Here is a 13593-nt window from a genome sequence, read left to right as displayed (position 1 = left end):
AAACATTAATTGAAGGCAATGTATAGGGAGTTCTGTCTGTGAACTGTAGTCACAGTATGTTGTATTGGGTTTGCGCGGACAGGTTTTGGTAGCAGGGCCGGGGGGGGAGGGTAGGGGCGGGCGGGGCAACTAGAAGGGGGGTTTCTGTGAAGAAGCTAGAAGCTTCCCTCATGTCTGGCAGAGCCAATGCCAGCCAACTCCAGGACAGACCTGCCACTGGCCAAGGCTGAGCCAATCAGTGACAGTGGTAGTGTCCCTGGGATAACATATTTAAGAAGGGGGAAAAGAAAAATTGTGGCGAGAACCTGCAGCTGGAGAGAAGAGTGAGAATATGTGAGAAAAACAACCCTGAAGACACCAAGGTCAGGGAAGAAGGAGAGAAGGAGGCACTCCAGGTGCCAGAGCAGAGATTCCCCTGCAGCCCATGGAGGACTCCATGCTGGAGCAGGTGGATGCCTGAAGGAGGCTGTGACCCTGTGGAAAGAAGCCCACATTGGAGCAGATTTGTTGTCACGACTCATGACCTCATGAGGGACCCCCTGCTGGAGCAGTTCTTGAATAAGTTCCATGGGTTATATACCTCAGGTCCAGGTGGGAATGCCCAGGTACCTCCCCTGGGGTGGGGAGTTTCACACTGAATGATGCAATGCTGTAGATCATGGGACACTTTTTGAGTCTTTGATGGTTTATGACACCTCTTGAAGATGCCACAGCTGCCTCTCAGGTCAGCACAGTTGAGTCAGTTATGGCCCATCAGAAGGGGTGATTACTTTTGGGCTACGTGTGAATGTCCTGGTGATTCCCAGAGGGGAGTTTTCACAGCTGAACCACTTGTGTAAGGACTTTGGCATGATAAAAAGCATTATCCCACCTCGAAGGATTTGCCTCTTATCAACCTCTTCCCTTATCTTGTTCAACACCCAGCTGTAGCCTGAGGTGTGCTCACCCTCTGCACCTGGGCAGTTATTTTGCACATCCTCAGCTTGCACCCTGATTGTTTGAGCCATTAACATTCCAGTCCTTCACAGGGAGAGGCAGGGGTGTTTTAAGTTTTGGGTTTATTGCTCATTATCCTGCTCTGTTTTTTCTTGGTAATAAATTCAATAATTTCCCCAAGTCAAGTCTGTTTTGCCCATGACAGTAATCAATGGGTGATCTCTCCCTGTCTTTATGTCCACCCAGAAGCCTTTTGTTATAGTTTTTTCCCCTGTCCAGCCAAGGAGGGGAGTGATAGGGCAGCTTTGGTGGGCATCTGGCATTCAGCCAGGGTCAACCCTACATGTATGTTAAGAAATGTAATGTGAAAGGAGAAAATTAGTTAAGACATTACAAATAGTTGAAAGAACGAGTAATTTAAGTGTGATCACAAAGGTTGTGAAAAATGCCATATTACTAACATTTTGTGAGAAGGTAAAAGCTTTATTGGTCTGATGAGTTTCAGTTATATGAATAAAATTTGTATATAATATTTAAGGCAAAGAAGTTGCTCTTATGAGAAAATGAGACAAAAAAATGTCTAAGGCTCATCTTGGTATTATGTGTCACTAGATGAGTCTGCTTTAGGCAAATCTAGTTTGGGCGATATTTTGGTTTTGTAAGATGTGTATGCTTTAATTAGCTATTTGGACAAGGAAGACTATCAGTTATTTTGCTCTGTGTTTCTTCTAGCTCTTGCAAACTTGTGTTAGCTCTACCTGGATTTCTACAACTTTGAAATAAACTTTTAGATAATCTAGTAATCAATAATTAATTTTGGAATATCTGCAGTATAAAAGCAGAATGGTGTATTAGCAAGATTTTGTGTATCCAGATCTCCTTTTTATATTTCACAAAAATTGTAAAATGTGATGTTCCACAAAGTCCGAGTTCTGAATGAGGCTATTTTTCTGGTGTTTATGTAGGCTTAAATTGATCTGACTAGCTCTCTAGTGCTTTCATGTTCTTTCCACTGCTGGTATACTGTACTGGGTTTGCATGGCCTGGTTTTTGGTAGAGGGGGGGCTACAGAGGTAGCTTCTGTGAGAAGCTGCTAGAAGCTTCCACCATGTCTGGCAGAGCCAATTCCTGTTGACTCTGAAGATGGATGTGCTGCTGGCCAAGGCTGGGCCAATTAGAAATTGTGGTAAGGCCTCTGCAATAACATATTTAAGAAGAAATCAAAACAAAAGTTGTGGGGCAGTTTTACTTTTCAATCAGAGAAGAACAGAATGAGAATATTTGAGACAAACAACTATGCAGACACCAAGGTCAGTGAAGAAGGAGGGGGAGGAGGTACTCCAGGCACCAGAGCCAAGATGCCTCTGCAGGCTGTGAGGAGGACCATGGTGAAGCAGGCTGTCCCCCTGCAGCCTGTGGGGATCCACGGGGAATGCAGAGATCCACTTGCAGCCTGTAGGGGAGGTTCCCATTCCAGATGGATTCCCAGGTGGATGCCTGGGAGGAGGCTGTGATCTTGTGGGAGCCCCGTGGAGAGAGGGGCCCTGCTCCTAGCCTGGAACAGACTCTCCTTGAAGGATTACATCCTGTGGAAGTGACCGACACCACAGCAGTTTTGGGAGGACTGTTTGTCCATGGGAGGGACCACACGGTGTAGCAGAGGAATGACTCCTTTCCCTGAGCAGCGGGAGAAAATCTTGGGTGATGAACTGACCATAACCCTCATTCCCTGCCTCCGTGAGCCACTTGGGGTAGGCAGCAGAGCTGGGAATGAGGGGAGGGGTGGGGGGAAGGTGTTTTTAAGGCCTTATTTTGCTTCTCATTATTCTGCTCTGATTTTGTTAGTAATAAATTCACTTTATATCTCTAAGTGGAGCCTGTTTGGCCCATTATGGTATTTAATGAATGATCTCTCTCCCAGTCCTTAACCCAACTCATGAACCTTTATTTAAATTTCTCTCCTCTGTCCAGCTGCAGAGGGAAGTGAGTAAGTGGCTTTTGTGGGTGCCTGGCATCTGACCAGCATCAACCCATGGCATATATTTATCAGATATTCTCTGAAGTATACCATCAGTTTTTAAGATTGTGAAATAGGCAATTTTTGCAAGCTAACACCTTAAAGTTTTGGGTTTTTTTGACAAGATTCACTATTCTGTGATTTTTGATCTGAAAAAGCTTTAATTTTATTCCTTTCCATATCTATATATATATGCACACATATAAATATATTTAGAATGAGCCTTCTATTAATCCTTGTTGTTGTTATTAAATCACTTGTTAAAGTACAAGAGTTGAATCAACACTGTCCTCACAGTTCAACTATTTTGTTTTGTTCTTTACACAGGAGCCCTTACCAAAGTAAAGGAGAGCAAGAGACATGTGGAAGAGGGGAAGATGGAACTCCTAAAAGCTGAGGGCATTCAAGAACGTTGTAACGTTATTTCTTTTGCAACCCTAGCAGAAATTAATCATTTCCACAAAATTTGTGTGAGGGACTTTAAATTACAAATGAAGCATTTCTTGCAGCAGCAAATACTCTTTTTTCAAAAAGTGACACACAAGCTAGAGGAAGCTCTTCACAAGTATGACAGTATTTAATCTCTGAACTTTGATTTGTGGACTTTCCTCAGTATGAATGTGACTCAACAAGCAAAGCAAACATTGCTGCTGCTGAAAAACTGTTGCCAGTGATAGATTGTGTTACAAGGGTGGTTTTGTGTTCACCTGTAATCTTAATTTAATCTCTGATTATGTAGAAAGGGAACAGTTATAGGGCTATGTAGTAGAAACAGTACCACACATTGTAACCAAGTTATACTGTGTATGCCTATACTACCGTAGTAACTTTTTAAAAATAATGAGTATACTATTTGCCTTATTGCTTTTTGAAATATGGTATCTTAGTGCATACTTTGTAGACCTCAAAACCGTTTGAATCTTTAAGGAAGTTGACTAGCTAAAAGCTGGCTTCAAATGCCTTTTTACTTTCCTAGATTTGGATTTCTTATTTTAAAGTGATTCTTTGTTTACAGATTCCTAGTAGAGCAGCCACATGATTCTGTGCCTTTAGACTCTATTTCTCCTTTTCTAATAAGCCACATTTTTATGATTGAATGAATGAAGGATTGATGCCCATAACAGGAACTGATTATGAAACTGATTATTGACTGGAAAAAAATCAGCTCCCATCCAGTTTGAACAGCAAGGAATGTCTTATGACAAATGTTATCTCAAAAAGGAGAACTTAAATGTATTCACACTTCCCCTGAAAATGGCAACTACTTGTTACATGGACTACTATTGTCCTAAGACAGATTCTATCACCTGGTGTGCAAGAAGCCAATCCACACACAGCTGAGGTATTTGATTTACTCACAGTTCTGTACAGAAAGGGGCACTGGATGGCAAATCCACAAAGCCAGCAGCATGAGTATCAAAAATTTTCACTTTTATTCATTTTAGCATACAAAGGCACCAGTGTTCATTGGCAACAAGTTACATAGTTTTCTCATTAATTTGTATTCTACTTTCTATTGGTTAAATTATTCTCTTACTTCTTATGCTAATTAGTCTGTATGTTCAGTCTTCTTTTGAGTTGATGGGTTTCTTGGGTTGGTGGTGTTGAGTCAGTGGTCACGATCTCTTCCTGCCAGAATTACCTTCTACCCAAATTAGCACTTTATATTGATGATTGGCTTTGTTTGTTCCTTCTTCTAGCCTTGGTTGTTTCACCAAGTGTCCTTGGTTAGCTGCTTTCAGCATTCTGTTATGTCTGGTTTCACTTGATATATTACTTCAAGTTTCTTTTTTTTTCTATTCTTTCTCTATAGCTGCAGTTACTGAAGCTTATTAAAGCTGCAATTACTGAGATGTTAAACATAATTTATCTATTTGGAAGCCCAGTGGTATATCACTAGGAATTTAAGCACATAAACAAAAATACACCACTAAATCCCCTTTCCAAAATGAATATTACAGTGAGGTTGGTTGGGGGGGGGTTGCATAAAACATTACTGTGAGTGCAAATTTAAAGAGCTAATGTGATAAAAATGAAATTTTAATTTATTAAGATGATATGAGTACAAGCGGTATGGCTAGAACTTTTTTTTTTTTTTTTAACTGATCTGGTCCTTGTTGATTGCTGATTTAGTTTATATTCAGATTTCCATCTCCGTTTCCAATTGTCTGATTTGAGACTCCACTGTGATTCATTAGTTTACTAGTTCCAAATTTTCAGGGATGTTCAGTAATATAAATGATCTGAAATAAGTTTTGGCTGAACTGACTTGGAAAACAGGTTACATTTTTATACTTATAACACTTGAGAATGAACAGTTGTCTTAATTTTTGCATAAATATTTTTTACAAGCAGGGTGCATTTATATATATATATGTAAATATCTTTTAAAGAGTTTTCTGGATTATTTCCCTTGAATGAAGTCTGAAGTCTGTGTTTATAACCTACTGGTTTTCTTCATATAGGTCAGTATGAAAGAGGGTTTTTATTTATCCTATATTTTTTCTTCTAAACAAAAATAACAAAACATCCCAAGGAAGCAAAATGTTTACTTTTTTTTTTTCTTAAATTAAATTAATCAGAGTTAAACAAGTGAAAGCCTGGAAAAGGAAGTTAAGCAATAGTTGCATTCAAGTGCAACCCATTCCTTACCTATGCAGCAGAAATGTACTGTTCTTTTGCTCAATCGTGAGTTTCTGTAGCTTAACCTCACATCTCTGTTTTAGAGGAATAAATGTAGTAATGTAGTGTTGGTTTTGATTCATCCCCAGAAGCTTGGAGATTGCCATTTTGATCATGTTTTATTTGGCAGTGCTGCTATTATGTACTCAAAGAAGTAAAATACAGAATAACAGAGAGGAAAAAAAACAGTATCTGTAAAAGAAAGGACAATCAGTGAGGAAAGACTCCATTTCCAAATTATTAAAAGAGTGCTGCAAACAAGGTTGACAATATAAGGACCATAGTCATAGGGCTGACTTGCTCTTTATCATCCTCATGATGTTTTGTTCTACATTCAAAACTTGCCAGTTCCCATAATGCCACTTCCCAGCAGTACTCCAACTTCCATTATGGTGTTCAATTACATGAGATAGTGATGAGCTATGTTTGAGCTGAGTTCCTTGGCTTGCATTTACTTAAGCCAGGTATTGTCTTATTAAATGTCTTTGCAATAATTAGATCAAACTACAATCAAATTAATTCTACATGGAGGTATTAAAATCTGTTCAAAAATTGATCTTGTTCCACTTTAAGTATTCTAGGAAGTTAGCATTAATGACATACACATGTCCAGGGAAAAATTAAGCTGCGATATGTATACATGCAACATTATCAGAAACAGTTTTCCCAAATAAACTGTCATGGCCTTCACTTTACCTTCTCATTTGTGAGCCTGTGGGGTGGGGGGGTGTCTTAGGTTGAAAATGCAAAATATGGCTGGGGGTGTGTATTCTAATGCCATCTGTTAGACTTGGGCAGTTATCTTCTGTTAATTGGGCCACCTGTTAAAACCAGGTGGGGCAGTTTACTTTATCTCTTCCACAACCAATCCTCCCTGCAGAAAATATCTTCTGTTAATGGGCCATTGAGTTTCACTGCAGGACTGATAAAATTACATCATCCCATTGTGAGATGCTCCGTCCAGGGGGAGGAGCCAAGCATTCCTACCTGGATATAATCTGAGATTTAGAACACCAGAGACAGCCTATTCCACTGGATTCCCAGAGGAGCAGCTTTCTTTTCCACTGGATTCTCAGTGGAAGACCAAGACCATCTACACCACCACTGGACCTTCAGAGGAAAACTACACCCTTCTGCAAGATCACTGTTTCAACAGAACCACATTTGTCACTCCAGGAGGACTGCAGCCACCATTTAATCGGACTGCTACAAAACCAACAGGGTGTCAGGTCGTATTCTGACTCTGTCAGTGTTGTTTTGTATTACTGCATTGTTTATTTTATTGTTTAAAATTTTCTTCCCTAATGAAGAACTGTTATTCCTACTCCCATATCTTTGCCTGAGAGCCCCGAAGCACGGACAGAGGACTCTTCAACTACTTAAAGTTGAAAAGAAGGGTATTTATTACAGTGCTGGATGCCTGTAGAATCGTTTCCAAAGGCATGAGGAGTATACAGAAAAGGTTTTACATATTCATGCGTGTCCTAGATTAGGGCAAATTTGGGAGAAGACCTCCGGATGGAGCCCCCAGAAAACAAACCCCCCACGGCCCCTCCCCCATCTGGTTTGGGAAGAATTTCCTCAGAGAGAAGTGGAAAAAAACCTGTTTATTTAACAAGCAAAACACTCCCCAATACAAAAAAACAACACCAGATGACAAAACTCTTTCACCTTTCTGAAGAGATGACAAATTCAGAAAGTCTCTCCTGGGAGTGGTCGCCCAGCTATCAGTCTCTGGTGCTAGGGATGGCTGCTGCAGGTCACAAAAATGCAGACTCTCGGTGTTTCTTGATGTTTCCCAGGTCCAGGTCCAGAGCAGGTTCAGATGATATTCAGGAAAGGGAAAGGGAAAAAGAAACAGTCCAGGGTAAAAATTGGACTGCCTAGCTAAACTAACTAATAAGCAAAAGCAAAAGCAAGCAAGCAAGCAAGCAAAGCAAAGCCAAGCCAGCCAAGCCTCTCCTAGACACAGACCATGGGGGAGGTGAGCCGGCTGATAACAAGACAAAACAATCTTTCACTTTCAGAGTCAGTCCTGAAGGCACAGAACATAATATCAGGCATGAACAGAACAGATGATTTGGGATACAAGCATCATACCGTCACCCTAGGACAATGCGGTTTCTAAGGATGCATAATACATAATCATTACCTGCCTGCTTCATATTATAATCAGCTGAATATCCATTGCGGCTGTGCAATTGTCCTCTTTAATTGGGTCGGTGGGCTTCTCGGGAGGAAGTAATATGTCTTCCTCACAGTAAACTCTTCACCCGTGTCAAGTTGGCAGGGCTCCTTGACTTGCTGGTCACAGTCTAAACCTCTGAAACGATACACGGAATAAATAAATAGACTCCACGACCTGGGGTAGTTATGAAGTGGGTATGTATGTCAGCGCCCGGCACAAGTGAGATAGCTCTCCAAAACTTGTGCCCCGAGCCTCAGTCTGACCCACACCTTTATTCCCAAAGATGTTCCATATGCAATACATTGCACAACTTTTTCATGCATATTCAACTCCTGGCCCCGCCTGACCTCGCCTCTCATGCTAAATAAGTCCATGCCCTTCTGGGCATGCGTGGTTTGCTGTGGTGGTTGTACGGGGATCTCTCGGTGGTCCTGAGGCTGAAGATTGTGGTCTTCCTCATGACTGAACTTTTGAACTTTTCCTCTCTGCGCGTATGCTTTCAGTCCTTTGGTGCTTATCTGAGTACGTCTGTCAGTCTTGATAGGCTTGGAGACAGAGGAGCTTCTTTATCTGGGTTCTTTGCCTCTTCTGGTATTGTTCTTTATGCAAGAAGCTTCAGAAATTTGCATTTTCCTATGCCCTTTGTACCAGGCAGAGGTTTCTTAAGTAAAAGGTTAAAATTCAATACATAACTCTACAAGCTAAAATATAAATGCTTAATTCATTTTGTTAACTTAAGTGAACTCCAAAAATCTCTATTTCAGTCCCCCCTTTTCTTAAAATATAGTAAATTCTTTTACTACAGGGGTCTCGATTTAAATTCTGATCTACCATCATGACAGTTCTCCTTCAGCAGGATTCCATGAGTTCTAGAGAGTGAGGTCAGAATGGCCACGCGTTTTAAGATCCTCCAATTCCACATGAGTGTTAAAATAGACATCATTAAACTTACAGTAACTAACATTAATAGAATTATAATGGGGTGACATATAAAGTGTTCATGATCCCAGTTGCAGTTGGTGACCATCCAAATAGTGCATCCCACCAGTTATGACTTGTATCTTGTTTTACTCTTTGCATGACTCTGTTTATTTCGGTTATGTCATGATGGACAGTTACTAGAGTTCTCTGCCCATTCTTTTGAATCTCTTCTACAATTTTGATTAGATCTTGATGTTTCATTAATTGTTTTACTAGGGTTAAATTCATTCCAATGGGTGTAGGTGGTAATTCATTGTATGTCGTGTAGTTTGATTTGATTAGCTGGTGGGACACGACTGGTGCTGAGTACACAAAGTCACACCCGGTAACCTTAATAAAGTTGCAGATACAAAAATTGGAATGATTCTTAACAGCTAAGGGGACTTTGTTCTCATCAATTTCTATGACATCACATACAGTCCTTAAACATACACAGCCATCACCTATATACACTAGTACAATTTGTTGTCTGGTGTCTGGGTGGATCTCAAAGTGGCATATGCCTTGGTCAGTGTCAAGGCATATGTCTTGAGCACTAATCAGATTACTCTCACAGATGAATCCCTGTTGTTCTTGAGCGATGCAAGGCTCTAAGTTAATGGTTTGCCATTTCCCTTGGATTTTCCAAGCTCATACCCTATGTTCTGAGGGGTATAATACCGACTTCCCATGACTTAACCCTAAGGCAACAATGGGGTGAATAGCGTGAACTGTGGCATTACGTATAGTGAGCACAAAGGCAGTAGCTGTGTTAGTGGTGGGATTATATGTAAAATTTGCCATGGTCCACCAAGATTGGAAGTTTATCTCAAAGTCTGTAGCACTGTCCCAGACAGCCTTTCGTACTTCAATTGGAAACACCCCTTCACTCCCTTCTCTTATGATTAAAGCAGCTGTTGACTGTATCCATAATTGTGTTTGTATACAGCTAAGGGCTAGAGATATGTTATCCTGTGCCCCCTTTAATGCATCTACTAGTAAGCTATGGTCTTGATCTTCAACTTCTCTCCATCTTGGCATCACTCTTGAGACTTGCCACTGACTATTTCCCAATGCTAATAGTGATGATTGTAAAGGCTGTCTTAATTTTATCAGATCGCTAGTTGCTACTGCTAATTTGTTCATTAATATTTCGGAGTCAATCCCATTCAAAGCCCCTAACCTGGTCCCTAACATCCCGGTTAGATCCCTTTGCATTCTGTCCTTGAAGTGTACTTGTTTTTGCAGCCATTTTGCCAATCCCTTGAAGGATGACCTTAGGAAGGGGGAGCAAGCTGGCTGAACCATCGAGATATTAGTTTGCATTAACAGTTCGACACATTTAAGGGACCATTCTGGGTTAAATAATAGTTTTTGCTTACCCATATTCCTAATAACATATGGGCCAATTTCATAAACCTTGGGTTCAAGCTTAAATGGCATATTTTGGGTTTGTGTTTGCGTGCTGGGTGGGGTTGTAATGGGCTTGGCTATAGCGCTTATCATAAATTTGAAAGAGAGCCCAATAGTGTCGCGGGCCCAGAGGCAAACTACATCAACAGTTTGTCTTAATGTGAAATTGTGCCAACAGTCTTGCGGGGACTGCTGGGCTCCAGGATGGTTTGGATGGGTGGCGGTGAAGGATCTCTGAAGCCTGGTCTTTAGAGCATATGGTTTATTGTAAAGGATGAAGGGCCCTGCTTGGAGTTGCTAGCCGCAACTCGTGGCAGGCCCAGGGAGAGTGGGGGGAGAGAGAGAGAGAGAGAGAGAGAGTCCCAGGTGAGCGTCCCAGGAGGAAGGTCCAAGAGAGCGTCCGGTCCCTCGGCCACACCTTATCAGGGGGCTTCAAGGTGGGCTGGGACAGGACTTGGGCCAATGGGGTTACAGATACCTGATACTTCAGGGGAGGCTTACAGGTATGGGATGAACCATACATTGGGGGGTGATACAGAACATTCCATTTGACCTTTGGATCTATCAGAAAGGGGGATTGCTTCCAGCTTGGCTGTATTATTGTTTTCGAGATGCTCAGTGATTAAGGTTTGGTATTTCAAACCTTGTTTTCATCTCAATATCTGTATTTTCTGACTCTTTTGCCAGGCCATCATATTTATAGGGCTTTGCTATTTCATCTTCCCCAACATCTCCCCCGTTCTGATGAACAACTAAGATATTAGATACTGTCTTACTCATTATCTTCTGCACACACTGAAGTATACAGGGTATTGCTACTAAAACTACAATTATCACTATTAGAATAATCAAATCCGCTTTACAGAGTTCCTTTAGCCAAGGTGCAAAGCTCCAACCATCAAACAAATTGTCTAGCCAGGATGGATAGACAGATGGTATCAGAGTCTGAAGACTTGGCTAAAGCAACCCAGACATTCGTCTTTGGTTGACTTACAGGTAAAGCTTCACTACAAGAACTAAAACAAAAGAACAAAAGCAATATGCACGCACGCAAACAATAAAACTTCATTCTTTTCTTGAGCTGTTCCTGGCAGATCACTTTCTCCTGATGATTCTGCGCAGCTCAGGTCTGGGTGCTTGCTTCTTGGTTTGTACTTGTGGAAGTACTGGCTGATGTGAGGGTGTCAGCGGGCTTTGATGTGTGGTAGGGCTTCACGTTCTTTGCTGGGACCTTTGATGCAAGGCAGTTAGGATTTCAGTAAGTTTTTGGTCTCGTGCTTCTGCTTGTGCCGCCTGTGCTTTTGCTTGCGCTACCTGTGCTGTAAGAACCCTTTCAATTTTCTCTCCTAGAGTTTCTCCAAGTTCATTTACTCGAACTGTTGCTACATGCTGTGGGCTCCCAATTTTGCTGCAGGCATCAATCATTTCAGGCACTGTAGGTCTTTCTTTTCCCAGGGCTTTGATGACTCTCTTGCATTCCATGTTTGCATTATTTTCAATGATGTCCCGTATCACTATTGGACGGGCTATATCATTGCCACATTGTCTCTCTGCTGCTTGGATCACCCGGTCCACAAATGAGGTGAATGGTTCAGATGACTCTTGACTAATTAGATTGTAGGCTTTTTCAAAAGTTCCTGCAGGCTGAACTTGCAAAAAAGCTTTGCGAGCCATCTTTTTGATGTCATCTAACACCATTCTGGGTAAATTCACTTGATTTTCATTCTGGTCATCAGGTGGGTCACCTATTAGCTTAGACAGGGTGAGGGCGCGAAGGTCTGCATCAGTACATTGTCTATAAGTGTTTAGTACCCCTGTAAGCAGTCTCTTCTATTTAAGTTCCCATAGTATATACTGTGAGTCTGTAAGAATTATACCAGCAAGATTTTTACAGTCATTTGGTGTGAGTGTATGTCCTTCCAGGGTACTTTTCAGCAGTTGTCTAAAATATGGAGAGGAGATACCATTGTCCTTTATTGCTTTTCGCAATTCTTTCACCTCATGAGATGGGATAGCTGTCCAAGTTCTGGGCCCACCGGCTTGCTGGCTGAATATCACAGGCAGTGCTATAGGGTTTAGGCTTTCCTCTTTGCAAATGTCACGTGTGATTTCATGCCAGTCTGTCAGTTGAAGATTATCAAAACTTTTCTGGGGATTTTCTGAATTTGTGATTGATGCTGGTGACTTTTCAGCATTAAGAGGGTTGGCATTTGGAAATGCAATACAGTTCTCTATGTGTCCTGTATTTGTCAAAGTGGCTGTCACATTCAACCCTCCCCCTTCTCGTTGCACGGTTTGTGTGCTTGGTTGTAGTCCAGTCCTGCTTGGGTCAGGTGCAGGATGCGGTGGCAGCGGCAGGGACGCGGGGGGAGGAGGCACGGTACTCGGTGGCGATGGAGGCAGGTGAAGGGTGGCTGGAGGCTGCGGCTGCGCAGGAACTGCTGGTGGCTGTAGTGTTGGGGTTTCCAGAGGCTGTGCGAGTCGCGTTGCAGTGGGGGCTAATTGTGATGAGGCCGTAGCAGACTCCGGCTGGGCTGGTGGTGTGGGCGGAGACACTTGTAGATGCGGTGAACCCGGAAGTTGTGGCGGCATGGGCTGGTGTCCTGCGGCTGGAATTGGAAGCAGTGGTGCTGGCGTGGGAGGGCACAGTGATATCGGCTGGGGGTAGACTGCAGCATGGAGCGTGTGGGAACCGGGAGGCTGGATCAAAGGCGTGGTGGAGGCGGTGTGGGGGGGCGGCGGTGTCGCGGTGTGAGGCAGGTCTTCCGAGGGTCGCAGGGACTGCGCATGCGGGGGGCGTGTCATGGGATCCGCGTGGTGAGGCATCATGGCGGCCGCCTCGGGGAGCGCAGCAGGGACCGCGTCTGTGGCCACAGAAGGGAACGCCAGGGCGTCGCCGCCCGCAGGGGATGGCAGCGCTGCGGCGTGAAGCCCCGGAGCGCCACTGCGCGATGGGGGTGGGTCGGGCCGCGGCGGTGCCGCAGTGCGCCGAGCCGGCAGCGGCGCTGCAGACAGGAGTGCACTGGGGGGTGCAGGGGCAGAGGGCTGGGCTGCTGTCGCGATCCCGGTGGTGGCCGTGGTCCCCAGCGTAGCCGCAGCGGTGTCAGGAACGGGAGGGCTGGCTAGGGATCGCCGCGGAGCGGGGACAGGGCGCGGAGGGCTAGCCGGCGTCTGTGCCACGGAGCTCAGCCACTGGTAGCTCGCAAGCTGGGCTGGGGCAGGGACCGGGCGGTCGGGGAGGCACGGGACCATAGCACTGGGGATGTCGGATGGGGTTAGTGACAACAGTGGGGGAGCCACAGCGCGGGAGGTGCAGGGCGGCTTGGTGGGCTGGACCGCTCCGTCCCGCAGCACAAAAGACGCTGTCGTGGTCAGCACGGTAGATCCGGAATCGGCG

The 13593-nt window shown here is 43.7% G+C and overlaps 1 protein-coding gene and 1 long non-coding RNA gene across 2 annotated transcripts in view; one reads left to right on the top strand and one right to left on the bottom strand.

Moving 5' to 3' along the window:
* The window catches only part of LOC128782863 (sorting nexin-18-like), a 47282-nt gene extending 42860 nt beyond the window's left edge, over positions 1-4422 (top strand). Inside the window, exon 2 of the mRNA XM_053933352.1 lies at positions 3281-4422. Coding sequence (XP_053789327.1) covers positions 3281-3534 — 254 coding nt within the window. The 3' untranslated portion in view covers positions 3535-4422. The remainder of the gene's footprint in view (positions 1-3280) is intronic.
* LOC128782866 (uncharacterized) overlaps positions 1-13593 on the bottom strand; it is a 278999-nt gene that overhangs the window by 25353 nt on the left and 240053 nt on the right. The gene's annotated exons all lie outside the window — the stretch shown is intronic.

Source organism: Vidua chalybeata (genome assembly GCF_026979565.1).
Source record: "Vidua chalybeata isolate OUT-0048 chromosome W unlocalized genomic scaffold, bVidCha1 merged haplotype SUPER_W_unloc_12, whole genome shotgun sequence".
NCBI lineage: Eukaryota > Metazoa > Chordata > Aves > Passeriformes > Viduidae > Vidua > Vidua chalybeata.
The sequence above is the reverse complement of the archived record's forward strand: the minus strand, read 5'-3'. Positions and strand labels throughout refer to the sequence as shown.